The sequence below is a fragment of the Capricornis sumatraensis genome, chromosome 6, assembly GCF_032405125.1.
Source record: "Capricornis sumatraensis isolate serow.1 chromosome 6, serow.2, whole genome shotgun sequence".
Classification (NCBI taxonomy): domain Eukaryota; kingdom Metazoa; phylum Chordata; class Mammalia; order Artiodactyla; family Bovidae; genus Capricornis; species Capricornis sumatraensis.
The window spans coordinates 119,979,865-120,006,025 of NC_091074.1; the positions used below are offsets into that span (position 1 = coordinate 119,979,865).

Here is a 26,161-nt window from a genome sequence, read left to right on the forward strand (position 1 = left end):
GTGGAGAGGAGATGCCAGCAGCTTGCCTTCGCTCTGTTCAGTGCCGGTTGTCCTCCAGATGGCGTGCCTCCGAGGGCCCTGCTGCACACACAGCGAGCGGAGCTGTGTCCGGGGCCTTTCCTGCTAATGTCAGTCCTGCTGGTACCTGCCGGGAGGACGGTCAGGCACCGGCCAGCCCTGAAGCACTCCAGTGCTTCCTGCCTCATAAGTTCACGTCTCCTCAGCCGTCCTGCGCATGAACTGGCCTCTCTGTAGCCTTGGGCTGAGGGCTTCGGGTGTCACCTCTGGGGACCCAGTGGATGCCCCTGTGCGGGTCATGCTGTGTCCCAAGTCCTTGGAGGCTTTGTCCCGAATTTATTTCCCCAAACGTCCCACGCAGTGTCAAGACAGAGACGCCTCCCTCAGGGCTCCCTGGAGCGTGGCTGCCCGTGTCCGTGGTGACGGGGTGGCTGTGCCTCTGGGGTGACACACAGACCGACCTCAGAACACGCCAGCTCACCCCTCAAGAAGCCGCGTTTCCTAGACGCGCCTGAGGGAACGTGCCCTGGGATGGGTGTGTGCGTTACAGCACGAGTTGTTGTCCTGATGCAATAGCACTCCCGCGTGTGCGTGTGCGTGTGCATGTGTGTGCTTGTGCACGTGTGCATCTGCGTGCGCAGCCCCTTCCCAGCACCCCTGCCAGTTAAACGCATCTAGTCCAGCAGGTGACTGTTGGGCACCTGCTGCACAGCCCGCCTTGCTCCAGGGTGATGGGCTGGGGACCTGGCCTCCAGGAATCAGGCTCTCTCGGGGGAGACATGGTGTCAGCATCCACCTGGGACCTGGGCGGGCGGGCAGGCTGGAGTCATGAGCCCTGTGCACAGGCCCCGAGGGAAGAGACACTCACGAATTGGCGAGGACGTCTCTGAGGAAGTGACGTCTGGAGCTGGGGCTGATCCTGGTTTCCACCATCTCCCCATCTGGGGGTGGGAGGTGGGGAGCAGAGTTGCAGCCTGGGAGGCCTGTCAGCCCGGGGGCGGGGGAGGGGTGTCAGTACACGCCAGGCTTCGCGGGTCTCTCCTGCCCAGGGGATGAGCCGTCTGTGCAGCAGGGGTGTGAGGGCCTGTCCTGTCCTCCAAGGCAGAGCTGCCCTGCACTCCACATGGAGCTGTTTGGAGGCGCTTCTCAGACGGCAGCCCCGTCAACAGCCCAGTCTCCCAGGAAGTGTTTGCACGTGTGTGTGTGTGTGTGTGTGTGTGTGTGTGGTCCTGCTCGAGGAGGACCCAGGGGGATGGACAGCCTGTGGATGCGTCCTCGTGGAGGCGCCCCTGGGTCTGCAGCCTCGGGCTGCTGTGAGCTGACCCTGAACAGCCTGTGAGCACCCGGGTCTCTGCTCCCCTGCCCAGCACCCAGGGGCAGCTGCTGGGCTGGGCGGTGCTGCGTCAGCATTGTGGGGGCAGGGGCTGCGCCTGCATTGTGTGTGGGCCCCGTCTCGGCACCCTTGCTGGCACGTGGGGCGGGTGTGTGCGGGGGTGTGTGTGCGGGGCCCTTGCAGGCGCGTGGGGCGGGTGCATGCGGGCCCCGTCTCGGCGCCCTCGCCGGTGCGTGGGGCGGGTGCGTGCGGGCCCCGTCTCGGCGCCCTCACTGGCGTGTTGGGCGGCTGCACCTTCTCTGGAGTGTCTTCAGTGCAGTCGGTTTCCTCCTGACATACGAACTTGAGTCTGAAGAGGCGTGGAGGTGAGGGACGCTGCTGGTGGTCATGGGCGCCACAGGCAGTGGTTCCGTTCCCTTGTTTTCTCTTCTGACTTGTTACCTGTGCTGAGAGCAGATCTCGGAGTGTGGCTCCCAGCCGTCCTGACCATCAGCCTTTGCTGCCCATGGGGGCGTCCGGGAGCGCTGTGCAGTCCCAGGGCCCCAGAGCGTGGCACTGCCCACCGGCCGAGGCGCAGGCTCCTGTCCTCAGGGCAACTGAGCTTGTTCTGTCCTGAGCAGCCCAGACTCTGGGTGGATGGCCGCCATGTCTCCACCACAACAGTCAGGGTTGGGCAGTGCCTGGCGGCTGATGCTCGTGTCCTGAGCCTCCTCCAGGGACTGGCCAGAGCTGAGGGGGGACATTCTAGAGGGCCTGTGACTCCGTGTGCTTGGTGGGCACGTGCTACATGGGGGACCGAGTGCTGACGTGTCCTATGTGGGCCTGGTCTCTTGTGCTCACCCGTCCCAGGTGGTGGTAGGGTCACTGAAAAGTCACCAGTCTGTCTAGAGCAGGTCTCCATTCCTGCAAAGGAGGTGACGTTTCTGGTCGTGGCGGGGCCCCTGGATTTGTGGTATCGTCTGTAAGTGAGGCAGTGAAGGGGCTGGTGTAACGTGCCCCCCAGACCCTTTGGGGCCTGACTTCCCACTTCTGCTCATGGGGACACAGGTCCTGATGTCGCCTGGAGGGGCCGCCTGGGGACCTGCAGCCCTCGACTCGCGTGGGCTCAGTGTCGCCTCCTCAGAGAGGCTCTTCCTAATGGTTCCTTCCAGATGACCCCTGCTCACCCCCACTCTGGCCTTTCTGTCGTTTTGCGCCTCTCATCTTTTGGCGCAGCCGCCTCTGCTCCCTGGCGCTCCACTGCGTTCATGCTCCCGTGGCTTTTGTGTAGGCTGAGCTGCTTTCATGGAGGGGCCCTCAGCACCAAGGACAGCGCCTGGCTTGCGGCTGCTCGGGGTGCTGCGGGAGAGGAGCGAATTCAGCACCAAGGACAGCCGCCGGGCGCTGAGGGGAGAAATGGAGCGACTTCAGCACCAAGGACAGCCCCTGGTGCTGCGGGACAAAAAGGAGAGAATTCAGCACCAAGGGCAGCGCCTGGTGCTGTAGGAGAGAAGGAGCGAATTGGGGCCGCAGTGATGACGCTGAGTCCTAGCCGGGCCCTGGGGATGGAGTTTACGCGCATCGCCTCGTGCCTTTCTCACAGCGACCCCGTAAGTGGGAACCACCACAGACCCACCGAGTTCCCCGAGCTCCTGCATCCTACCTGTTCCCTGTTCACCCCAGTGTCTCTTGCAGCCCCATGAGGCGGAGGGGTTCGGGAACACGGCAGGCAAGAGCAGGAACGGGTGGCGGTCTCCTTTGCCAGCTCCCATGAGGTCTTGGCCATATCACAGTCGCCATTGGGTGGAGCGCTGAGTAGCCTCCACGGGAGACTCAGCCCTGCATCTCTTCCCAATGTTGGAGAGGCTCTCAGGCTGCTGAGGGGGTGCACTTCAGCTGCGGGCCAGTCCCCCTGCCGACCCGGGGAGCAGAGTCCAGGTGGTGGGAGCAGGGCTCCCGGGTGGTGTACGGGGGCAGGAACACAGATCATGGGGTCCTGTGGGTGGTGAGCATCTGCTTAAAGGAGGCGTCACTGAGATCAGAGCGCAGCAGCTTTGGGGATGGAGTGCGGTTATGACAGTCGGCTGCAGTCCCGTCTCTATGCACCCTGCTTCCCCCTCGAGTGGAGGGGCCAAGACGGCTGGGGAGCCTCACCCAGGGTCACGCTGGGTCTCCCTCAGCGTGGGAGGATGGTCCTCCCAGATGCTCCTGGCCCTCGACGGGGGCCGCTGGCCTTTGCTTTCTGTGCCAGCTTTTAGGGGAAGTTCCCTCTTCAGTGTCAGTTCAGTTCAGTTGCTCAGTCGTGTCCAACTCTTTGTGACCCCATGAATCGCAGCACGCCAGGCCTCCCTGTCCATCACCAACTCCCGGAGTTCACTCAGACTCACATCCATCGAGTCCGTGATGCCATCCAGCCTTCTCATCCTCTGTCGTCCCCTTCTCCTCCTGCCCCCAATCCCTCCCAGCATCAGACTCTTTTCCAATGAGTCAACTATTCTCATGAGGTGGCCAAAGTACTGGAGTTTCAGCTTTAGCACCTGTCCTTCCAAAGAAATCCCAGGGCTGATCTTCTTCAGAATGGACTGCTTGGATCTCCTTGCAGTCCAAGGGACTCTCAAGAGTCTTCTCCAACACCACAGTTCAAAAACATCAATTCTTCGGCACTCAGCTTTCTTCAAGTCCAACTCTCACATCCATACATGACCACAGGAAAAACCATAGCCTTGACTAGATGGACCTTAGTTGGCAAAGTAATGTCTCTGCTTTTGAATATGCTATCTAGTTTGTTCACAACTTTTCTTCCAAGGAGTAAAGTAGGCGGAGGTAAATGTCAGGCTGACATGCCAGCCCGGCTGAGGGTCGGGGATCCTGGAAGGTGGCGTCCACGTTACTGGCCTTATAGGAGGAGGAGAAAGGCAGGTGTTTGGGTTGAGCGTGGAGGCAAACACGAGAAGAGAAGCTTGTGCATGTCCCCGAGCACTTGTGGTGGCTTGGCCAGAAGAAGGGACGGGGCCTCATCTCTGGTTTTGTGGCTCTCCGTTTCAGTCCACGTAATGGAGGAGTTTGCTTTGGTTCAGGTGAATGTTACACACAGTGAATTCTAAGCCATCCTTAACATCTTCCAAAGCTGTCTCAGAGGATAAGTAGAGAAGATGTTTGAAGTTTTCAGAGAGCTGACGGTGTGACTCTGCTGTCATTGAGTGTGGAAAGGTCTCCGAGATTACGACAGCGTCATCGTGGGAGACTTAGTGGGTTTTTGTAAGACTCGTGTGGGCTTCCGCTGTCACCTAGTCTGGATGTCCTTAGGTGTGAAGCTAATGAACTGGAGCTGAGCAGTCGCTCTCCTGCTGGAGTGCTCTCTGAGCTTCGAGAGAAGTCTGGAAAGATGCCTATGTGTGTATGTTAAGTCACTTCAGTCGTGTCCGGCTCTTTGTGGCCCCATGGAGTGTTGCCCACCAGGCTCCTCTGTCCATGGGATTCTCCAGGCAGCAATGCTGGCATGGGTTGCCGTGCCCTCCTCCTTTTCCTGACCGAGGGATTGACCCTGCGTCTCTTATGTCTCCTGCATTGGCGGGTAGGTTCTTCACCACCAGTGCCCCCTGGGAAGCCTCGCAGCTCTTACTTTGTGCAGGGAAAGAACAGTCGGTGGTCTCACAGGACAGAGTAAAGATGCCCTCCCCTTTCCCTGTGGCTGACGTCTCCACATCAAACGGGATGGTTGTCAGAGCCACCTGCGGAAGGAGGACAAGACGGGAGCCCCAGGGGTTGGTGTCCATCAGCTCCATGTCCACCCTGCGTTGTGATGGGGCCTCAGATGAGCCCACCCAGGGGGCTTCTGGGGAGGGCAGGTCTTCCCACCCGCACACCGTCCGTGGCTGGACTCTCAGTGTGAGGGTGTCTTTCTGTTGAGCCCTGCACGTGGGTGATGGGGGAGTGCAGGCAAGCGTCGTTAGAATAAACACGGGCCTTCAACAAGTAAATCACTGGTGTCCAGAGCCCCACACCCGTCTGTTCTCGGGAAGGGGCCCCTGGCTGGGCGTAAATGACCGTGTCACTACAAGCGTCCGTGTGTCACGGCCACAGGAAGCCTTGCTTCCGTAGATTTGATCGAAGGGGGCTTCCTGGCTTAATGGTGTGACTCTTAAAGGGGTCTTCCTTGAAAAAAGTCTTTATAACATGTATGGAAAGCTAACTTACATTCTGCTGTGAATTTTTGAGCAGGAAGAAATTAATCAGGTTGCCAAATCTGTGTATTTTAAGAGAGAGATATATAAATTGAGGAAATAATGTATTACGTTCTTCTTGTAAAAGGTTTTCAGAACTTGGCTGGTAACCACTGATACAGTCACCAGTGACTTGATAGCTGTGTTTCTTGTTGAAGGTTTTCCCACTTCAGTGAAGTAACGAACGGGAGGGTTTCGGAGCAGCGCTGGAGCCGAGGTCCTTGCCTCGCTCGCGCGCTGTCTTCAGCTCCGTGGCGTGTGGTGATGGCCGTGTCACGTGTCGCATATTTGGTGGTCTCCATGCTTTTAGCAGCTGTGCTGCCCTGACAGCCCCCCACCCCCCCGCCTGCTAGAACGGGCTTCGGGGGTAGCTTGGAGAGGTAAATGACGTGGATTGAAAGTAACTGCAGCTCAGGTGGTGATGAATCTGCCTGCCATGCAGGAGACCCATGTTCGATCCCTGGGTCCAGAAGATCCCCTGGAGAAGGAAAGGGCAACCGACCGCAGTATTCTTGCCTGGAGAAGCCCACAGACAGAGGAGCCCGGCGGCCTTCAGTCCACGGGGTCGCAAGAGCTGGACACGACTCAGCGACTGAGCCGGCACCAGCAGTGGCCTCACATCGGGGCTGCTTCAAGCGTTTCTCAGGGTCCTTAGAGCATCCTTAGCCCAGGCGCCAAAATCTAGCGTGTGACTCACTCATTCTGGAACCGCTTGTCTGAGGAAGAGAAGTGTGTTTTGTTTGGTCATGTGCGGCCTGTGAGATCAGGACCCTCACTCCTGCTACCCTGGCCTTGTTAACTGCACAGAGAGCTTTCGTTTCTCTCGCTTGGGTTTATTTGCAGAGACGGCCCTTTCCCCGTGTTTCTCTCCCAGTGATAATGAGGGGCTGCCGTGTACATACATTAGGTGCGTGCTCTCTGGCTCCTGACTTGTTAATAGTTTTACGTCGCTCACATCTATGGAGAGAGAGTGAAAAAGCAGAAATGTGGGTGACTTCTATGAACAAAGAAACAAACGCCCTAGTTTGGAGCAGCAAGTGTGGCAGAAGTCCGGGTAATTTTCCTGTGTGTACAGCGCTGGCTCCCCGGTGACGATGCGCGATGCAGTGGGCTTTCCTTTTTTATTGCACGTTGCACGCCCTGCTTGTTCTAGCCTCTCTCGACCGCAGGGGTTGCTCCCTGTGAACCCACCGTACGTTCTGTCAGATGCGTCACCCCCAGGTGGACAGTAAACAGCAGCTCTGCCCAGCGGCTGGGCCCTGAGTGAGAGGGGGCGTCTTCTCTGGGGGGACGGTGCTGTCTGTGTGCACCTCAGGCCCGCTCTTCTTTAGCAAGGACCCCAATCGCCTGGCCGTGCTGACTGTCTGGAGACGGACACACACCCCCCCATGGGTTTGTTGTTTCCGTGGGGGCAGAAGTTGTAGGACAAAAGGGAGACACCTGGGAGGAGCACAGTGAGAAGGTGGGAGCCGGGAGCCGGGGTGAGGCTGGCAGGCAGCAGGCGAGGGCTCGGGGTGTGTCTCGTCAGTTGTGGCCGTGCAGGACGGTCTGTGCGTCAGGCCCGCGGTCACCCTGCTCAGTGGCCTGGGAAGCGCGCTTGTTTTGTCTTCCGATCCTCAGTCCTGGTTTTCCTTGATGCCGCTCTGAGTCGCCCCCTCTGTGTGCTCCTGTGGGGTTTGGTTTCTCCTGACAGTTTTCAGTATGAGCTGTCCCGAGTCACCCACCATGTCAGGTTTGGTAGACGCACGTCCCAACCACAGCCTCCCCGAAACATGCCGGGCGCCGGCCCCTTTCCTGTCTGTCTGGGGCGTCTCTCCAGGCCCTGTGTGGGAGCCGGGCCTGCGGCAGCAGTGAGAACGTGTCCCAGACCTGGACCGGTGTGTCCACCGGTGGTTCTGTGCCCTCCCCGAGGCCTCATACCGCCTGGGTTTCCAGCACACGGGCTGTCTCTCCATCCCAGGACCGCTGGTGGCCTTCTCCTCAGTCTCATCTCTTTCACAGGAAGTTACTGTTACTGGCGTGATCCAGGTCAGTTTTCTGAGGAACCGTGTTTTCCATCTGCTTCTCTCCTTCGGGCATCTCTGGTCATGCAGGTGGGCTGCCCAGGGGGCACAGCGGTAAAGACTGTGCCTGCAATGCCGGAGACTCTGGCTCAACCCCTGGGTGGGGAAGGTCCCTTGGAGAAAAGACTGGCTCCTCACTGCAGTCTTCTTGCCTGGAGGGTCCCACGGACAGAGGAGCCTGGCGGGCTGCAGTTCGTGGAGTCACACAGATTTGGACCCGACTGAGTGGCCGAGCAGCAGGCAGTGTTGTGATAAAAGCCGTAACAGCGCGTTGGCAGTCTTGAGGGGTCGCACTAGGGAGGTGCGCCTGGTCGGTCAGTATCGTGTTCTGTGTGGAAGAGAGGCCGTGAGGGCCTCCATCAGTGTCTGCAGGGGTCACATGTGGGGGGCGTGAAATGAAGCTCTCTTCATAGCTCTGAAGACAGAAGCTCACCCCTGTGGTCACCCTGAACAGTGCTCAGCCTCTTCAGGCTTCATCGCCCAGGCGATGAGACTTTGTCTTGTTAGTTGTTCAGGTGTGCACCGCGTCGGTTAGGACGGCTTTGGGTGACAGGAAACCGTGGCTCACGTGGGCTGCGACAGAGGACATGGTCTGCCGTCCCGGGCCTGGCGGTGACCAGGGCTCTCAGCTTTGCCCTCCCAGGAGCAGGCAGTGGACGATGTGGGCCCCACCCACCTGGGCCCCTTCAGACCCAGCCCCCAGCAGGCTGCCCAGCATCTCAGCGGCCAGGGTCTGTCGGCTGTCCGTGCCTTAGTTCCTGGGAGAAGCCGCCAGCAGGGCCTCAGCTCAGGTGCCCTGATGAAACTTACGGCTGGGGGCCTACAGGGCGCCAGGGTTGACTGATCACAGTTCTCGGGGCTGGAGAGCTGGGGTCAGGGTGTGGGCAGGTCAGGGGCTGCAGCGGGCTCTTTTCCCAACTTACAGGTGGCCGGCTCCCCCTGCATGCCCACCTGACAGTGGGGGAGAGATGGAGACGCAGAGACAGAGACGCAGACGCAGAGAGACGGAGAGGCAGAGAGAGGCGGAGACGCAGAGATGGAGACGCAGAGACGGAGACGGAGAGAGAGATGGAGAGGCAGAGACAGAGACGGAGACGCAGAGAGAGACGGAGACACAGAGAGAGATGGAGACGGAGAGAGACGCAGACAGAGAGAGAGACGGAGACGCAGAGAGATGGAGACAGAGAGAGAGATGCAGAGAGACAGAGAGGCAGAGACAGAGACGGAGATGCAGAGATGGAGACGCAGAGATGGAGACGCAGAGACGGAGACGGAGAGAGAGACGGAGAGGCAGAGACAGACGGAGACGCAGAGATGGAGACGCAGAGAGAGACGCAGACGCAGAGAGAGACGCAGACGCAGAGAGAGATGGAGACGGAGACGCAGAGATGCAGACGCAGAGAGACGGAGAAACAGAGACAGAGACGCAGAGATGGAGACGCAGAGACGGAGACAGATGCAGAGAGACGGAGACACAGAGAGAGATGGAGACACAGAGAGAGACGGAGACGGAGAGAGACGCAGACGGAGAGAGAGATGGAGACGCAGAGAGAGACGGAGACAGAGATGTAGAGAGAGATGGAGACGCAGACGCAGAGAGATGGAGAGGCAGAGACAGAGATGGAGACGCAGAGAGACGGAGATGGAGAGAGATGGAGACAGAGACACAGAGAGACGCAGACACAGAGAGACGCAGACACAGAGAGAGACGCAGACGGAGAGAGAGACGGAGACGCAGAGAGAGACGCAGACGCAGAGAGAGACGGAGACAGAGATGTAGAGAGAGATGGAGACGCAGACGCAGAGAGATGGAGAGGCAGAGACAGAGATGGAGACGCAGAGAGACGGAGATGGAGAGAGATGGAGACAGAGACACAGAGAGACGCAGACGCAGAGAGAGACGGAGACGGAGAGAGAGACGGAGACGCAGACGCAGAGAGACGGAGATGGAGAGAGACGGAGATGGAGAGAGATGGAGACGCAGAGAGAGACGGAGAGGCATAGAGAGACGGAGACAGAGACACAGAGAGACGCAGGCGGAGAGACAGACGGAGACGCAGAGAGAGACGCAGACGCAGAGAGACGGAGACGCAGAGACGGAGATGTATAGGAAGAGAGAGAAGCAGAGAGACAGAGACATACGTACGCAGAGACAGGGAGCCTGGGAACTGGTGTCAGTCCACACCAGGGCACTTACCCCGTCGCAGGCGCCCATCCTCCTGACCTCAGTGAGCCCTAGGGAGGGACGTGGGCACTCAGGCCTCAGGAGCGTGGTAGCTGCACCGGGTCACTGCCCCAGGTCACGCTGCCTCCCCTGCTGACGGGGGCTGGGCAGGGCCTTGCTGAGGGCCTCGGGGGCATCTTGTAACGCTGAGCTCCCTCCTTCCCGCAGCGTCGCCTGGGAGCCCGCAGGAGACGGGAAGAGAGTCGTCTCACTGGCCGACAGCCACATCCTGCTGTGGGACTTGGAGGGAAGCTCCAGCCAGGCCACGGTGAGTAGCTCAAGCCGCGCGGTTTCTGTCCCTCCAGGCGAGTTCAGAATACACTCGTCGGTTCATACATGTTTAGAATCTTGACACTGTGGAATCACTAAGAAACGGACTGGGTCGTCGTCAGTCAGACGACAGCTCTTTCCGGCAAAAAGATTCCGATTCGGGTCTCCGGGCCGGGTGCAAATATAACACGGAACCTGGATGTTGACAAAACTCTCCCCTTTGGCTGTAATTTGCCCCGAGTCGTAGTCTTCTCTTTCACGTGTGAATCTTTTTAATGAAGGGTTTTCAACATGTATTTGGTTAAGGTCACCTTTCAGAGAGGAGCATTCGTGACACAGAGGTTTCCTGGTCGTGAAAATAACAGTTGACCGTGACCCGCTGACCCCTCAGCCTCTCAGGGTGTGGCTGTCGGGCGCGTCCACCTTTCTGTCTGGGTGGCCGTCGTCGTCCCGCCCTGTCAGGCAGCCGTGTGTCCCCTGAGGTCTCGCCCTGCAGCTCGGGGGCAGCTCTCCTTCAGGGTCCCGACCAGGAGGCGGCGTCTCCCCCGACGGCCCGTTCGCCCCCAGACCTGCTCAGCACTGCGTGCCAGCCTTCTTGGGAACCGGTGTGGCTTTCACAAAGTCCTCGCTTCAAAGAGTGTGTCTTTCATAGACTAAATACTCCACCCATTGGTGTGTATTTTTTCATACATGATCCCTTAAAATGTCCTCTTGTCAATGTCTTGCTTCACATGGATCCGTAATTTCAGTGCATTTGTTTGTGGAAGCTGCAACTTTGGAGAGAAGGTGAAGCACTTGGCAGGACAGCGCCTCTGATGCCCCCACGCCTGGGGCCCCGCTGCCACCCCGGGGGGCGTGAGAGGCATGCTTCTGGGAGACCCGTTCAGGAGCCGTGTTCACCTTCTGTCCGCTCGTGCCCAGGACGCGTGCTCAGCTCTCTTGCCGCGTGTCTTCACCTTCTGGGTTGAGGTTGCATGTGTACTGATGGGTCGTTATCAACACACGGCCCAGAAGTCAGACTCATCCCAGTGTGGAGTGACCTGTCCACATACAGAAACCGCACGACCGGAAGGACCTCTCACAGGCTTCAGTGGGAAGTTAAGAGGCAGCCAGTTTCCCCAGCACAGTCATAATTCTTCAGGAAAGAAATCACTGTCTTTGTTAAAATTAAGAAAAAAAATTAGACATCTCTCTATCCTGGAGCAGAAAGCAGATTTCACCCAAACTGAGGCCCAAGTGGGAACCTGAAGGAAGCTCCGGACGTTGCCTCGTGGGCCCCTGAGTCTGGATCGATGCCTCCACATTCCCCCTCTCCCATCCCTCCGCCTTCCAGGGTACTAGGCAGGGCGTCCAGACCAGAGTCCAGGGTCTCCCCTCCTGCCCCCTGCCCCCGCCTGCACTCAGGGGGCCGTTCCCCGAGGCCACCTTTGAGCACAGAAAGGGACATGGCTGTCCTGTGAGGGTGCCGGGCCTCGCGGCAGCACTGGGCAGAACGCCAGCCCCTGTCCGGGGATGCGTGGAGTGACCGGAGGGGATTAGGAGTCCACTGCTCTGGGGCCCCCACTGTGTGGGCCTGTCCAGTCATCAAAGTGTGAACGGCTCTTCAGACCCTCCGTCGTCTCAAAATGATTTTATGGTAGGGTGATTAATCTGTAACTGATTTTCTGCAGGGACCAATTCCGTTTCTCTCCCCTTTTTTTATCTGCTGTCAGCAGTTCTGTCGATACCACTTTGCGACCCCGGGGCCGGAGTATTTAATACTGAAACCTTCCTATCGATTCCAGCCATCTTCACGCCCGGCTCCTCAATTTTTGTCCTTATTGTTTGAGGATATTGCCTTCTGCGGTGAATCTAATCTTATGCTCACTGCTTCATTACCTTTTGCAATTAAATCGGAGGCTCTCTGCCATTTGTAATCATTAGTGGAGCCCCAGGGAGGCCTGCAGGGGGTGCTCCGTGGGTCCCGGGACCCCGAGGCGGTGCCTGCCAGTTTGGGTCTGTGCATGCTCACACCCGGGTTCTAGGGCTCTCCCCGGCTGTGGGAAGAACTAGCTTCCATGGGGTGGAAGGGCAGCTGGCATCACCCGCATACAGGCCTGAGGGCCGGTGCCCAGGGGAGCATTTCCTGGGAGGAAGACAACAGGCTTCAAGGACATGGTGTGCTTCCAGAAACCTCTAGTGCAGGTTTAAAACACTGTAGGAGGCTGCAGCCCACGCCGGTGGGGAGTCGCTCCCCGCAGCCCTGCCTGCTGTGCCCGTGCCCAGGGCAGGCTCACTGCCCGGGGACACAGGCTCAGGGTGCAGCCCAGGCTCCCCGCCTCCTCGCCCACGGCCCCCCCTTCCCCTGGCTTCCTGGGCTCTGCGCGTGGCCAGCAGGGAGGAGGGCTGGCTCCCGGAGACCCCAGGTTAAGATTGGAAGGCGCAGAGAGCCCATCTCTCCTGCACCTCACTCGTGGCTCCTCGATGGGACAGGGACACCGGTTACCTTCTCGCCCATCTCGGCCAAAGACCTTAAATCCACCCTCACAGCCTTCCCTGTTTGGAGTCTGTTTGGAGATCACACCCGCGTCGGTGGGTGTCAGACACGTTTCTGTCCACGAGGAGGGGTTGGCTTTGGTGCAACAGAGGGGAAGCCCTTCTTGCTCTCTTCTTCCTGCAGTAGAGTCAGCTCTGCTTGAAATGAACTGCAAATGCGTCGGAAACGACCTCAGGCTCCTCACCCTTGCTGGCACCTGCTGCTGTGCGTGCGTTTCCTAAACATGGGGACTCTGGCTTCCAGGAGGCTGCTCTCAAAACCTGCGGAGCCGGAGCGCTGCTGGGGGGCAGAGTCCTTCCCGGGTGTGGGAGCCGCCAGCCCTGCCGGGTCTCGGACCATCGTGGGCCGGGGTGCGGCGCGCAGGGGGTAGCCCACCTGCCCTGTGACCCCGGGGCGGGGGTGGGGGTGGCGGGACCCTTTCTTCCCCCTTCTGAAGGCAGCGATGGGCCTGGGGTGTCCTGCCGAGTCCCGTTCCCACGACAGTCCTGAGGCTTCTCCCTGGGCCCAGAAGACAGCGCCCCCGTCCCTCCCCCTGGGTCCCTGAAGGCAGAGCAGAGCTACGTGCCGGGGTGGTGCTTTGTAGGGGTTCGTCTTGTTGGGTCCTCATAGCCTTGGGGGCAGGTTCTTTGATATCTGTCTTACAAATGAGACACAGGAGAGAAAGCCAGGCCTTAGAGAGACGCAGTAACTCGTGGTCATTCACTGGGAAAGCGGGGACCCACTCGGGGGTCTGGCTCAAAGGGGAGGCTGCCCTTCCCTGAAGGCACCCCTGATGGCGTCAGCTCAGATGGGCATCCTGGGTGTGTCGGTGAGAACGCATTTGGCTGCAGGACATAAGAAGTGACTTAGATAGAGAGGAGGTTTTATTGTCTGCTGAAACAGAGGCGGGGGAATGAAGCCCCCCCGGGTTCAGGGTCTTCATCAAATCGAGGGCCCAGGGACTCTGTGTGTTTCCCCTCTGCCGTGTCCGCCTGTCACTGCTTTCCCCGTCATGACCGAAAGGTGGCTGCAGAGGTTCCAGCCGTCACATCCAGACTCCACAGCACCCTCGGTTTGTAAGGAAAGCCTTTCCTGGAAGCCCCTTTGTTGCCTTTTCACGTGTGACTGTGTGTCCAGGCCTGAGCCCGTCTTGGAGGGGGAGCAAGCCCACCGGGCCTGGCTCAGGGCCATCTTAGTCCCTGGGGGCTGTGCAGGGCGTTCCAGGGAGAGGGGCTCCCACGGTGGGGGCTGCTGTGTGACCGCAGCTGGGGCCAGGCTCACGGTGGACTCGCCTGCGTGGACGCGGCGTCTCTTATGCTGGAAAGGCCACAGCCCTGCAGTTGCTTCACGTTGGTGGGGTTACGGGTAGGATAGTGGCACTTGCTGACCTCTCTGGTCCTGAGGGGCATGTGCTGGGCCCCAGATTCTTGAGTCCTGCCCCTGCTCCATGCTGAGTCCTGCCACCGCTCCACGCTGAGTCCTGCCCTCGGCCCAGGTCTGCCCAGTCCTGCCCCCTGTCCACGCTGAGTCCTGCCCCCTGTCCGTGCTGAGTCCTGCCCTCAGCCCAGGTCTCTGCCCAGTCCCTGCTCCATGCTGAGTCCTGCCCTTGGCCCAGGTCTGCCCAGTCCTGCCCCCTGTCCACGCTGAGTCCTGCCCCCTGTCCACGCTGAGTCCTGCCCCCTGTCCACGCTGAGTCCTACCCCCAGCCCAGGTCTGCCCAGTCCCCGCTCCATGCTGAGTCCTGCCCCCTCTCTACGCTGAGTCCTGCCCCCGCTCCATGCTGAGTCCTGCCCCCTCTCTACGCTGAGTCCTGCCCCCGCTCCATGCTGAGTCCTGCTCCTGGCCCAGGTCTCTGCCCAGTCCTGCCCCCCGCTCCACGCTGTGGGGCTTGGTGATGGGGGTGCTGCTTGGGTCTCTGGAAACCACGCCGAGGCTCTCCTTGAACTGGCCCCGCCGGCTTGAGTCCCAGCGTTTTGCTCGTTGGCGGCGCCTTCTTTGCTCTTGTTCTGCACCAGTGGCTCTTCTGAGAGGGTTTGGGGGAGCCTTTCATCACTCCTGGACCAGGAAGCACTGAATATTTCTCTTTAATGCTGGAAGCAGATTACCGTGTGCACTGCACCCTCTGGAGTTCTTGCTGAGTTCTGTCTCCGTGTCACCAGGAAACCAGAAAAAGTGATTGATTAACCTTACAACGTGCACCATGCTGGCTGCCCCAAGTAGCCCCTTAAAAAATTGATGGCGAGCTGTCTTTCGGGTTTTCATTAAAATCTGCCTTGCAGACTTCTCGGCACCCGTGGGCATGGCGCTCTGTGGCCCTGGTGGTTTCTGTGTTGGAGTGAGTGGTGGAGCGGGAGCTGGACCAGTTCTGCAGGGCGGCTGTGACCTCGGGCGGGGCCCCTGCCCTCTCTGTGGGGTCCCCACTGCTGAGTCCACGTGGGGTCTTGTTGGTTTCCCATGCTCCCTGACAAACGCCCCCAAGTTAGCGCCTCCCACTGGCCACCATGTGGCTTCTGTGGCGACCGTCAAGTCTGGAGCCTCAAGGCTGGTGCGGCTGCGGGCCAGGTGTCAGCGGGGCTGGGGTCTCATCGGAGAGCTCTCGGATGTGCTTGGACAGAGGGCCTGGGCTCCTTGTGGACTGCTGGCCAGAGGCCACTCAGTGTGGGTGTTGGAGGCAGACAGTGCCGGTCAGTTTCGCGGCCTCTCCTTCCCTTGGAGCCCTAAAGAGTCAGCGTAGAGGCAGCGCGGGGAGCTTGACTGGCGGTGGCGTTTGTTAAGGGTTCGGCCTGGCGCTTGCTCCTGGTCATGGAGTGGGGTGCAGGGCGGGCACCCAGGAGGGCTCCCCGTGAACCCGGATGGGTGGCCGTCTGCGAGTTACCTTAGAGATGAGACGCTGTCCTGACCCTGTGGGCCTCTGTCCGATAGTCGGGGCACGGACTCCAGGCGTTCCGCCCCCGGGAGAGGAGTGCGTATGCCCGTGAGGACTAGCGCCGAGATGGGCTGGCACGAGGCCTGTCGTCCACGTGGTTTGCAGAGTCGGTGAGGCGGGAAAGTGGGCTTTGGGGAGAAAGGTTTTCTGAGACAGGTTGAGACTGTCCGAGGGAGAGGTGAGGTGCCTCCAGCGGGCCAGTGCCTCCTGGGCGGTGAGCCCTGGTGCTGCAGTCACACCGTAAATGGGGCCCTGGCTCAGAGTCACTCTTAAAGCTGTCTCTGCTGTCAGACTTCTTAATCGGGCCAGGCTCCTGGGAGAGGAAGCAGGTGGTTCTCCCCAGGTTCCAGTCGAATACCCTTGCACTGACCGTCTGCCTTGTGGGCCACGCCTGGTGGGGCTGAGTCTGGGCCTGATGAATTCCTGGGGCCTCCGTCCAGCACTGTAGTGGCCACCCCAGGCCCCTCTCAGAGGTTCTGCAGGGCAAGGCTGGTGTTCAGGGTTAAGTGAAGTGGGTCATGGAGGGGTGAGTGTCTGAGGGCCACAGACAAGCCTGGAGCCACCTGTGTCCATCCCCACCAAGTGACAGGCCTTCGTGCAGAAGATTGAGGGCAGGTGGGCAGCGGGGTGGGGCGCCCGTCTCCCAGGCTCCCCCAGGGCCGGTGGTCTCCAAGGTCTCCACTGTTACCTACTGGGGTTAATTAACCCCCAGGTAACAGAGCTGGAGACCCTCGAGGCTGGGCGGGGACTGTCTGAGCATGTGTGTGGTCAGGTCGTGGCTGTTGGCCCCTCGGCACCTGAGGCCGCCCGTGCAGACCCCTACCGCCTCGTCCTTGTCTTTGGAGGAGGCAGATGCTCGGCCTGTTCCGTATCATTGCCTCAGATTTGAGCAGATCCTCTAATCACACACCAGCAAATCCTGTCTGAGAGAGGCTCTATTAATACCCTTGCTATTTTTTTGCTGTGCTCCATTTTATAAATGTATATATATATATATGTTTTTTGCAAATATGGTTCAAACATTCTTGCCTTTTAAGGGCAGAAAACAATGACAGAGCTTCCTAATTGTTTTCAACAGTTACCTTCAACGATATCCTGTACAAGATATCCTCTTAAATGTTCTGAATAGAGTTCAAATTACTTCTCTTTCCTTCTTCCTTTGAAAACATCCCCAAACCCACAGCTGGCCAGCTCAGCGTCGCTGGAAGGGAAAGGACAGCTGAAGTTCACGACAGGCCGCTGGAGCCCACATCACAACTGCTCCCAGGTAGCCACGGCGAACGACACGGCCATCCGAGGCTGGGACACACGGACCATGAGGTCAGTGGCGGCCGGGCCGGACTCGTGCCCAGAGCCCCGCCTGCCCCGCCCCATCCTCGACTCCGTGGGGTCAGCTCTGCTGGGGGCCACACGGCCGCCTGGAGCCCCACCCGCCCCGCCCCATCCTCGACTCCGTGGGGTCAGCTCTGCTGGGGGCCACACGGCCGCCCGGAGCTCCGCCCGCCCCGCCCCAGCCTCGGCTCGGTCGGGTCAGCTCTGCTGGGGGCCACACGGCCGCCCGGAGCCCCGCCCGCCCCGCCCCATCCTCGACTCCGTGGGGTCAGCTCTGCTGGGGGCCACACGGCCGCCCGGAGCCCCGCCCGCCCCGCCCCATCCTCGACTCCGTGGGGTCAGCTCTGCTGGGGGCCACACGGCCGCCCGGAGCTCCGCCCGCCCCGCCCCAGCCTCGGCTCGGTCGGGTCAGCTCTGCTGGGGGCCACACGGCCGCCCGGAGCCCCGCCCGCCCCGCCCCATCCTCGACTCCGTGGGGTCAGCTCTGCTGGGGGCCACACGGCCGCCCGGAGCCCCGCCCGCCCCGCCCCATCCTCGACTCCGTGGGGTCAGCTCTGCTGGGGGCCACACGGCCGCCCGGAGCTCCGCCCGCCCCGCCCCAGCCTCGGCTCGGTCGGGTCAGCTCTGCTGGGGGCCACACGGCCGCCCGGAGCCCCGCCCGCCCCGCCCCATCCTCGACTCCGTGGGGTCAGCTCTGCTGGGGGCCACACGGCCGCCCGGAGCCCCGCCCGCCCCGCCCCAGCCTCGGCTAGGTCGGGTCAGCTCTGCTGGGGAACACACGGCCGGGCTGTTGTGGTCTTGGTGCTGTAGGGAGGGGCACAGCCGCCTTCCTCCTCCGACCCCGCCTTCAGTACACCAGGGGCTGTGGGTCCGAGCCCCTCTCGGGCGGCCTGGCCCCTCTGGGTGCCCTTCGGCAGCCGCGGTCTCCCGTGGAGATCCGGGTCAGGCTTTCACAGCAGCTCAGGCCCCAGACGGTGACCGCAGGCTCCCGGGCCCTGTGATGGGCAACTCCACGGGGAGGGCCACCGTGTCTCCGGGCCGCACGCCCAGAGGTGATCACACTGTGTCACCTAAGTCATTACACAGACAGCCCGCGCTGCTGGCGGAGCACAGAGAGCAGCTTCTCTGCGCCAGGTGTGGGTTGACAGGCAGAGGAGTGACGGGGGCGCTCTGTTGCCATGGCAACGGGAGCACGGCAGTCTTTTCTAAGGTACAGTTCATCCCCTCAGCACACCGTGATTTATCACTAAGCTGCAGAGATGGAGGTCGGGAAATAATTCCTGTTGCCTTCAAGGGTGGGGGCACCGCCTGAAATCTCAGTCCCGGGCTCCCCGAAAGTGCAGGGGTAATCCGTAATCGACGTGTGTGTCTGTGCCGGGCTGTGCTGGGTTTGCTGTGAGGTGCTGAAAGCTGTGGGCTTGGACTGTGGGGACTCAGGACCAGAATGCATGCCTCCAGGGCCTGTGGCTGTCTTTCCCTGTTCTCATCGTTCCTTGAAGGATGCGAAGGTTTTTGGGGTCTATATGAGAACCTCTAAGGCTAACCTCACAGACCCCAAATCCAAGGCCTGGGGGGCGGCGCCCTGCAGCCCCCTTGCCCGCCGTCCCTGGAGGGCGTCCCTGGGTTTCTGGCAGCGGGTGAGCCGGGCTGTTCTCGACATGGTCTCTCTCCTGCCCACAGCCTGTGCGCCTGCTCAGCCAGCTGCTTCCCGCGCTGCTTGGGGTGTGCATGGGGCTTTTATGTTCAGGCCACCACGCCCAGAGCTGGCAGGAAAGCCTGAGTCAGCATTCCGCAGGCCCTGGGACCTCAGCAGTCTTGGTGTTATCCATTTTCCTGCTTCCCTCGCAAGATCTTGACGCTCGGGCTTCTTGTTTTAGGAAGAAATTACTAGGCTCTTGAAAGGTACAGGATGTAGAAACCAGTTCCCGATTTAAAAGTGGCTTTGGGCTGGAAAACCTGGCCTGTGAGAAACGGTGGGAAGGACTAAAATCGTTGCCCTGAGTGGGAGCATGGAGGTCTGGGGTGCCGCCCCCCGGGAGCTGCAGGGAGCACGTGACCCAGCACCTGCAGGAGGGGACACTCCCCCCGAGAAGCACGCGGAGAGGGTGGAATGACGGGCATGTCACAGGGCCGTGGTAGGCCTCGTCCATCCTGCTGGACGCAGGCCTCTTGTCCAAAGCCGCTGTCCCACCTCAGGATGACCGCTCCTCTGGTTGGGGTGTGTGACGTGAGGGGGTCGCTGTAGAGATGGAACAGTGTAATTCCACACCCTGTGAGAGGCGGCTTGGAGCTGGGTGGTGGGGCAGCAGTCAGGTCTGTGTGTGCATGTGTGTGTGCACCTGTGTGTGTGTGCCTGCTCTTCTGTGCACATGTGTGTGGGCATGTACACCTATATGTGTGGGCACGTACACCTATATGTGTGGGCACATGTACCCGTGCGGGCGCACACGTGTGCTGCGTGCATTGCATACCTGTGTGCACACCTGCGTGTATGTTCTCTGCACATGCGTGTGGGCATGTACACCTGTATGTGCGGGCACATGTACCCATGTGGGCGCACATGTGTGTGGTATGTGCATTGTGTACATGTGTGCACATCTGCGTGTATGTCCTCTGCACATGCGTGTGAGCATGTATACCTATATGTGTGGGCACGTGTACCCATGCGGACACACGTGTGTGCTGCGTGCATTGTGTACATGTGTGCACACCTGTGTGTATGTCCTCTGCACGCACGTGTGGGCATGTACACCTGTATGTGTGGGCACATGTACTCGTGTGGGCGCACATGTGTGTGTGTGCTGTGTGCATTATGTACACGTGTGCACACGTGCACGTGTGCACTCTAAGCAGCTGTGGTTCAGTCCCTCCCACCGCACCTGCGTGTATGTCCTCTGCACATGCGTGTGGGCATGTATACCTATATGTGTGGGCACATGTACCCGTGAGGGCGCACGTGTGTGTGTGCTGTGTGCGTTATGTACACATGTGCACACGTGCACGTGTGCACTATAAGCAGCTGTGGCTCAGCCCCTCCCACCGGCGTGTCGGCACCCAGGCTGTGTGCGTGGGTGAGGGACGGGCCTGGCCGTGACAGGCGGCGTCTCCCTCAGCGTTTCTGCAGTTTCTCCTACTTCTCCTTCCTCTCCTGTCTCTGTGCCTCCGACGCCGTCAGCACCGCATCCTGCTTTCCGCCCCCTTTCTGTCTCTCTGGTCCTTCTGGACGTGGGCTGTCCAGTCTGTCTCTGCTTCTCCATGACAGTCCCCTCTCTCTGGCTCCCTCTCATCAAGATGCCAGGTCACCCCCTTGAGAGCTGCCAGCCAGCCCCCATCCCAGGCACCGACCGTGAGCAGGAGCCCCCGGCCCGGACCCCACCTGGCCGGGGCCTGGGAGAGGCTGTGGGGGCCAGTGCTTCCCGTGTGCCCCCTCTCACCTGTGCGTCCACCCCCCGCGCCCAGCCAGACCTACCGCATCGAGAGCGCTCACGGCCAGCTGGTGCGGGACCTGGACTTCAACCCCAACAGGCAGTACTACCTGGCCAGCTGCGGGGACGACTGCAAGGTGAAGTTCTGGGACACCCGCAACGTCGCCGAGCCCGTCAAGACCCTGGAGGAGCACTCCCACTGGTGCGTGCCTGGCGGGGGGGCAGTAATTAGGTGATTTATTTTGCTGATTACGTCACCGTTTGGAAAGGCAGAAGCCAGCCTAGTTTGTGCTGCTGTGACTCATTCAATCAACCAGTTTTATTTTTTCTTTAGGAAAAAATTCCAAATCTGAATGTGATTCATAAACGTAGGAAAAGAAAAACATTAGACTCTGTCTCCTCTTGAAATAGTGCTGGTTCACGTATGCAACAGTGAGTGTGCCCAGATGCTCCTGGGGCATTGTGTGCCATGCAGGGGGTGGAGAGCCCAGTGCCCAGAGGCAGGAGGCCAGATAGGCTAGTCCAGCAGCATCCATGGGGAGGATAGTGAGGCAGGGCTGGGCGCGCAGCACGCAGCACCCCCAAGACCCGCCATTCTCCCTAACGTGCTGTAGCTGTGTGTTCACCACGTGCTGGGGCTTTTTGCTAAGTGAAAGAGATCAAGTCGGAGAAAATCGTTTTCATCCAGATAAAGCCTGTTGTGTGTGCGTACGTGTGTGTGCATGCGTGCTTCTGTCTGGATGCACACGTGTGCCTGAGTTGTGTGTACGTACGTGTGTGTGCATGCATGCTTCTGTCTGGATGCACACGTGTGCCTGAGTGTGCTTATGTCTGCATGTCAGCGTGTGCTGCTGTGTGCATGTACACATCTGTGTACATACATGCATGTGTGTGTGCTTGCATCCGCGTGCATATTTGTGTACTGCTGTGGGCATGCACACTTCTGTGTGTGCTCGTGTGTATTTACCACTTGAATGCTGGAGTACAGTTTAGACAGTTCGGTCATGCCTGCAGTCCGGGAAGAAGCTCCCATCCCCTGGACCCAAGTGGGCTGTCTGGCTGTCCGCTGCCCACCCCCCAGCCCCGGGTCTGCAGCAGCTGCCTGGCGGGTGGCTCAGCACAGCGAACTCGGGTCCTGTGGGTCAGAAGGAAGCCGGGCCGAGTGACCAGACCAGACGGGAGGGCGGCCCTGGCCGGGGCAGTGCTCCTGGAGGCCGCCCGGGGCGGGCTCGTGTCTCCGTCATCTCTAGTCCACACTATGCTTCTCAGGCGGTTATGGCCTTTGGTGCTCTGGGAAGCCTGTGTGCCTGCTGCACAGGAGTCCAGTGAGCCCCCTGCGGTCCCTGCTGCCGTCTGGTTGTGTCTCTTGTCAGTTGGGATTTACAAGGTTTCAGGCTGCGCCGCGAGCCTGCCCCTGCTGACCACCACCCGGTGCTGGCCTGAGCGGGATGAGGCTGCCCCGTCTAGGAGGGCTGATGGTCCCAGCGCCCTCTCCCCCCACCCCCAGGGTATGGAACGTCCGCTACAACCACTCGCACGACCAGCTGGTCCTCACGGGCAGCAGCGACAGCAGGGTCATCCTTTCCAACATGGTGTCCATCTCCTCCGAGCCCTTCGGCCACCTGGTGGATGACGACGACCTGAGTGACCAGGAGGAGCGCCGTCTGGAGGAGAAGTAAGCGCGTGCGACGGGCGGCCCAGGCGTGCGGGAGCGTCTCCGGGTCCCTGTGGTGGGGGCGTGGGTGATGGGGTCGGGTGGCTCAGCGATGCTGTCTGGCGTGGCCTCTGAAACGCGTCTGTCCATGTTCTTGCTGAGCTTCACAGGTGAGGCGGTGAGGACCGTGGCTGGTCTGCACCCTCGGGAGTGAGTCGCGGCCCCCGCTGGCTCTCGGGATGCCCCTTGGGGCAGACTGTGCTGGGCGTCTCTGCTCGCTGTGCTGTCCTGGGTCAGGTTGTGGCCCATCTGCCCTTGCTGGCAGGGGGCAGGGTGGGACCGCAGGCCCAGACCTGGTCCGTCCCCCACGCCCCTTCCCCTGAGGGACCCTGAGGTGCTGCTGGGACCTCGACGTGGTGCCTGCCTTGACAGCCGCACCATCTTTTCGTGGTGGCGTCTTTTCCCTGGACCTTCCAACCCTACTTGTGTCTGCTCAGGGGCCCTCTCTTCACCCTGGGGCCCAGGCCCTGAGACTTGTGGGGGCCTGGGCTCTGGGGCTCACACAGGGCGCCCTAGTCCAGGGCGGCGGCACCCAGGAGGGCCGGTGCCCTGCGTCAGCAGCCTGGGTGTTGCAGGAGATGCCCCTTGCTCTGGGGAGGACGTGTCTCCGTGGCGGTGGCTGCCTTCTGGTGTGAGGGAGCGTGCTTCAGGCCTCCCTGGAGTCGGGTCTGGGGCCGGGGTGTCTGGAGCAGAGCCCGTCGAGTCAGGCAGCCTGTGCCCTGGAGTGTGAAGGGGCATGTCCTTCTGTCCTGAGCTTCCTCACTCTCTGCTGTTGTCTGATTGCTTCTGCTGCCCGCCGACCGCCCAGGTGAAAGTGAAAGCCGCTCAGTCGTGGCCGACTCTTTGGTGTACCCCATAGATACACAGGCCGTGGAACTCTCCAGGTCAGAGTACTGGAGTGTGTAGCCTTTCCCTTCTCCAGGGGATCTTCCCAACCCAGGGATCGAACCCAGGTCTCCTGCATCACGGTCTGATTCTTTACCATCTGAGCCACAAGAGAAGCCCAAGAATACTGGAGTGGGTAGCCTATCCCTTCTCCAGTGGGTTTTCACAACCCAAGGATCAAACCCGGGTCTCCCGCATTGCAGGAGGATTCTTTACCAGCTGAGTCACAGGGAAAAATCCCCACGTGAGAGGCTGACTTGGCAGTGACCTACTGATTGTCTCCCTTGACGCCATCATTTTCCTGTTCAGACGCTGGGAAATGCATCATTTAGACACAGCTGTGGTGGCTTCAGCCCAGCGGCCTGCCACGTGCAGGGCTCGGGGCCCTCTGCTGTCCTGTCTGCTCTCGGCCAGGCAGGAGTCTGCGTCCTGTCTGTACCGGAAACAGAGCCAGCAGCTGCCTTGTTGGCGCCGAGTGGTCCTGGGATATCCCCGCTGTGCGTGACAGCTTCAGACAGGCTCACCAGGAGGGGGGCAGGCATGTGGCTGGCAGGCATGCCCGGAGATAGCGGCACTGTGAGCTGGCCCAGTTTCCTGCTAGCCTGCTCCTGGGATTGGTCTACACATCTTAGTGAATCGGGGGAATGGGACCCCTCTAAGGACTTGTATGAAGGGTTTATACCAGGCTGCCTGCTGGCCACTGCAGGCCGGCTTCCTGGGAGGACAGGGCTAGGGGATGAGTGGGATCCTGAGCCCAAGACCAGGGGGCACGTGAGGCAGGGTTTCCCGAGAAGGGTCCCGGAGCCCGGGTGGACGGGCTCATGGGGCAGGGTCTCCCGAGAAGGGCTCCAGAGCCCGAGACCAGGGGGCATGCGGGGCGGATCAAGGGGCAGGCAGGGTGGGGTCTCCCGAGAAGTGTCCCCAGAGCCTGGGAGGAGGGGGCATGCCGTGTGGGGTCTCCCGAGAAGGGTCCCAGAGCCCCAGATCAGGGGACAGGCGGGGTGGGGGTCTCCCAAGAAGTGTCCCCAGAGCCCAGGACCAGGGGGCACACGGGGTGGGGTCTCCGGAGAAGGGTCCCAGAGCCCCAGATCAGGGGATAGGCGGGGTGGGGTCTCCCGAGAAGGGTCCGAAACCTGGGAGTGGGGGCTTGCGGGGCGGGGTCTCCCGAGAAGGGTCCCGCGTGCTGAGAGCCCTGTGGGCAGGGAGCATGGGTGAGATGGGAGGCAGCGCCCCAGGCCCTCCGGTGGAGAAGCAGCTGGCGCGCTGCAGGCCTGTGTTCTCTGCAGCCGGGTGGGCGGCGCAGCTCTGCGGGCTTCCGGGGGTCTGCGTGTGTGAGTGCTGTCCGGCCGGTGTCCCAGGGAAGGGATTCGTGAGCCCCGTTTGCAGGGGTTGATGGGGAAGTCACAACTCCAGCCAGGACCTGCTGGCCCTTCCCGCAGGCTCCGGCCAGCCCTGCCCCCAGTCCAAGCTGTGCTGTCTGGTCCCCAGGTTCCTCTGTCAGACACCACGAGACCATCAGCCGTTCTCCACCCAGCCACCGTCCCCCTGAGCGCAGGCACGTCCTGCTTCAGGGCTAATGGAGGTGTCGGGCAGTGGATGGTACCCCACCCTGCCCCGTAGGGCCCTCTGGGGGTGGCCCTGGGGTCCTGCCCCCAGGAGGAGGTGTCGGGCAGTAGATGGCCCCCACGGCCCTGAGACCCCTCTAGGGTGGCCCCCAGGAGGAGGTGTCGGGCAGTAGACGGCCGCCTCCCCCCGCCCCCCCGCCACCCCTCAGCTCCTGGGACCAGGCCTGCGGCTGGGGCAGGGCGCCCGCCCCTCACATGTGTTGGTGCCTTGCAGGAGCCAGGAGCCCCCTCAGGACAGCGTCATCGCCACCTACGAGGAGCACGAGGACAGCGTGTACGCCGTGGACTGGTCCTCAGCCGATCCCTGGCTGTTCGCCTCCCTGAGCTACGACGGAAGGCTCGTCATCAACCGCGTGCCCCGGGCGCTGAAGTACCACATCCTGCTGTGAGCGCCGGGCTGCCTAGGGACCCCAGCCGCGGCGTGTGGGGCCCAGGCTTTCCAGGCAGAGCCCCGTCGGACACGGGCGCCCACGAACAGTGGCAGGGCCTCTGCCCGCTGGCCTCTGCGCCTGCCGTCTCTGCCCTGGAGACAGAGGTGCCCAGGCCGAGCGGGGCGCGCGCTCTCCTCCGGCTCTGAGGGCCGTTGGGCATTTCCCTGTGATTTGTTTCCCTGATGTCGACGTCGTCTTCTCGCGAGATTAAATGGAATAAAAGCAGCAGGGCGGCCCCTGGCATCCTCCCCGGGGCTCCGCTCGGTCTTCCCCGTCTCAGCCCGGAGGATGGGCGGGTGGGCCTGCTGCACCCGGGGGGTGCTGACGCTGCAGGTGCCCCGAGTCTGCCCCGGCTGAGGCCCCGTCCCTGGCCGCCACGCTCCCCAGGGTCCTGCGCTGGAGGCTGATGGCCCCCACGTCACCGTGCGGTCGGGGCCCCCTCAGTCACTCGGATGCCTTCCCGCTAAGCCCTAGGTTGTTGGTGAACCCCTCCTCCCCTGGGCGCCCTCTGTGGGGCGGGCGCATTCAGCTCGGAGAGGCTGGTCCTGCGTGCGCCCCCCGACTGGAGGCTGGAGGACCAGCAGCGTCACCTCACTCACACTTGGCACCGACTGAACGTGTGCGGATTCTGCATGGATTGGTGCTGGGATGCAGGCCCAGGCTGGCCCTCCGGCTCTCGGCAGCAGTCCCCTCCAGTCCGCGGACAAGGTGGAACCCCAGAGTCAAGGGAGGGAAGGTGGGCTACAGACCCTCGGTCCTTCAACCCAAAAAACCGAAGCGGCTCCCTGGTGGCCCCGGCTGGAGGTGGACCTGAGCCCTGCCTGGGACCGTCCACGCAGCCACAGCGGGGTAGCACCCGGGCCCACGCGCCCAGGAGGGTGCCCCCGAGTCCAGCTGTCCTGACGCGGACACGCAGTGGCCTGGGGTTTCCAGCGTCACCGTCGCCCAGTCGTGGCGGCTGCCCCGCCCCCACCCGCCCCGCCCACCTCTGCCCACCCTGGTGTCCCCGGCCCGTCCTCTGAGACCCAGTCCAGCTGTCACCTCCCCTCTGAGGCGCCTCCCAGGACTCCAGCCCTTGGTCAGCCTCGCGTCTTCCCGCCCGAGTCGTGTGCAGAGGTTCCTCGGACAGCCAGTTGCCCGCATGGCAGCTCAGCCAGTGCGCCCTGAGCCTGCTGGGGTCCAGCAGGACCGCACAAGG

General features: G+C 61.3%; 1 protein-coding gene across 1 annotated transcript in view; it reads left to right on the forward strand.

The window, feature by feature from the left end:
- Positions 1-25,152, forward strand: part of EIPR1 (EARP complex and GARP complex interacting protein 1) — a 69,382-nt gene extending 44,230 nt beyond the window's left edge. The window contains exons 5-9 of the mRNA XM_068974261.1: positions 10,009-10,108; positions 16,735-16,871; positions 20,343-20,510; positions 21,816-21,983; positions 24,747-25,152. Of these exons, the coding sequence (XP_068830362.1) occupies positions 10,009-10,108; positions 16,735-16,871; positions 20,343-20,510; positions 21,816-21,983; positions 24,747-24,921 (748 nt within the window). The 3' untranslated portion in view covers positions 24,922-25,152. The remainder of the gene's footprint in view (positions 1-10,008; positions 10,109-16,734; positions 16,872-20,342; positions 20,511-21,815; positions 21,984-24,746) is intronic.
- The last annotated feature ends 1,009 nt before the right edge of the window (positions 25,153-26,161 follow it).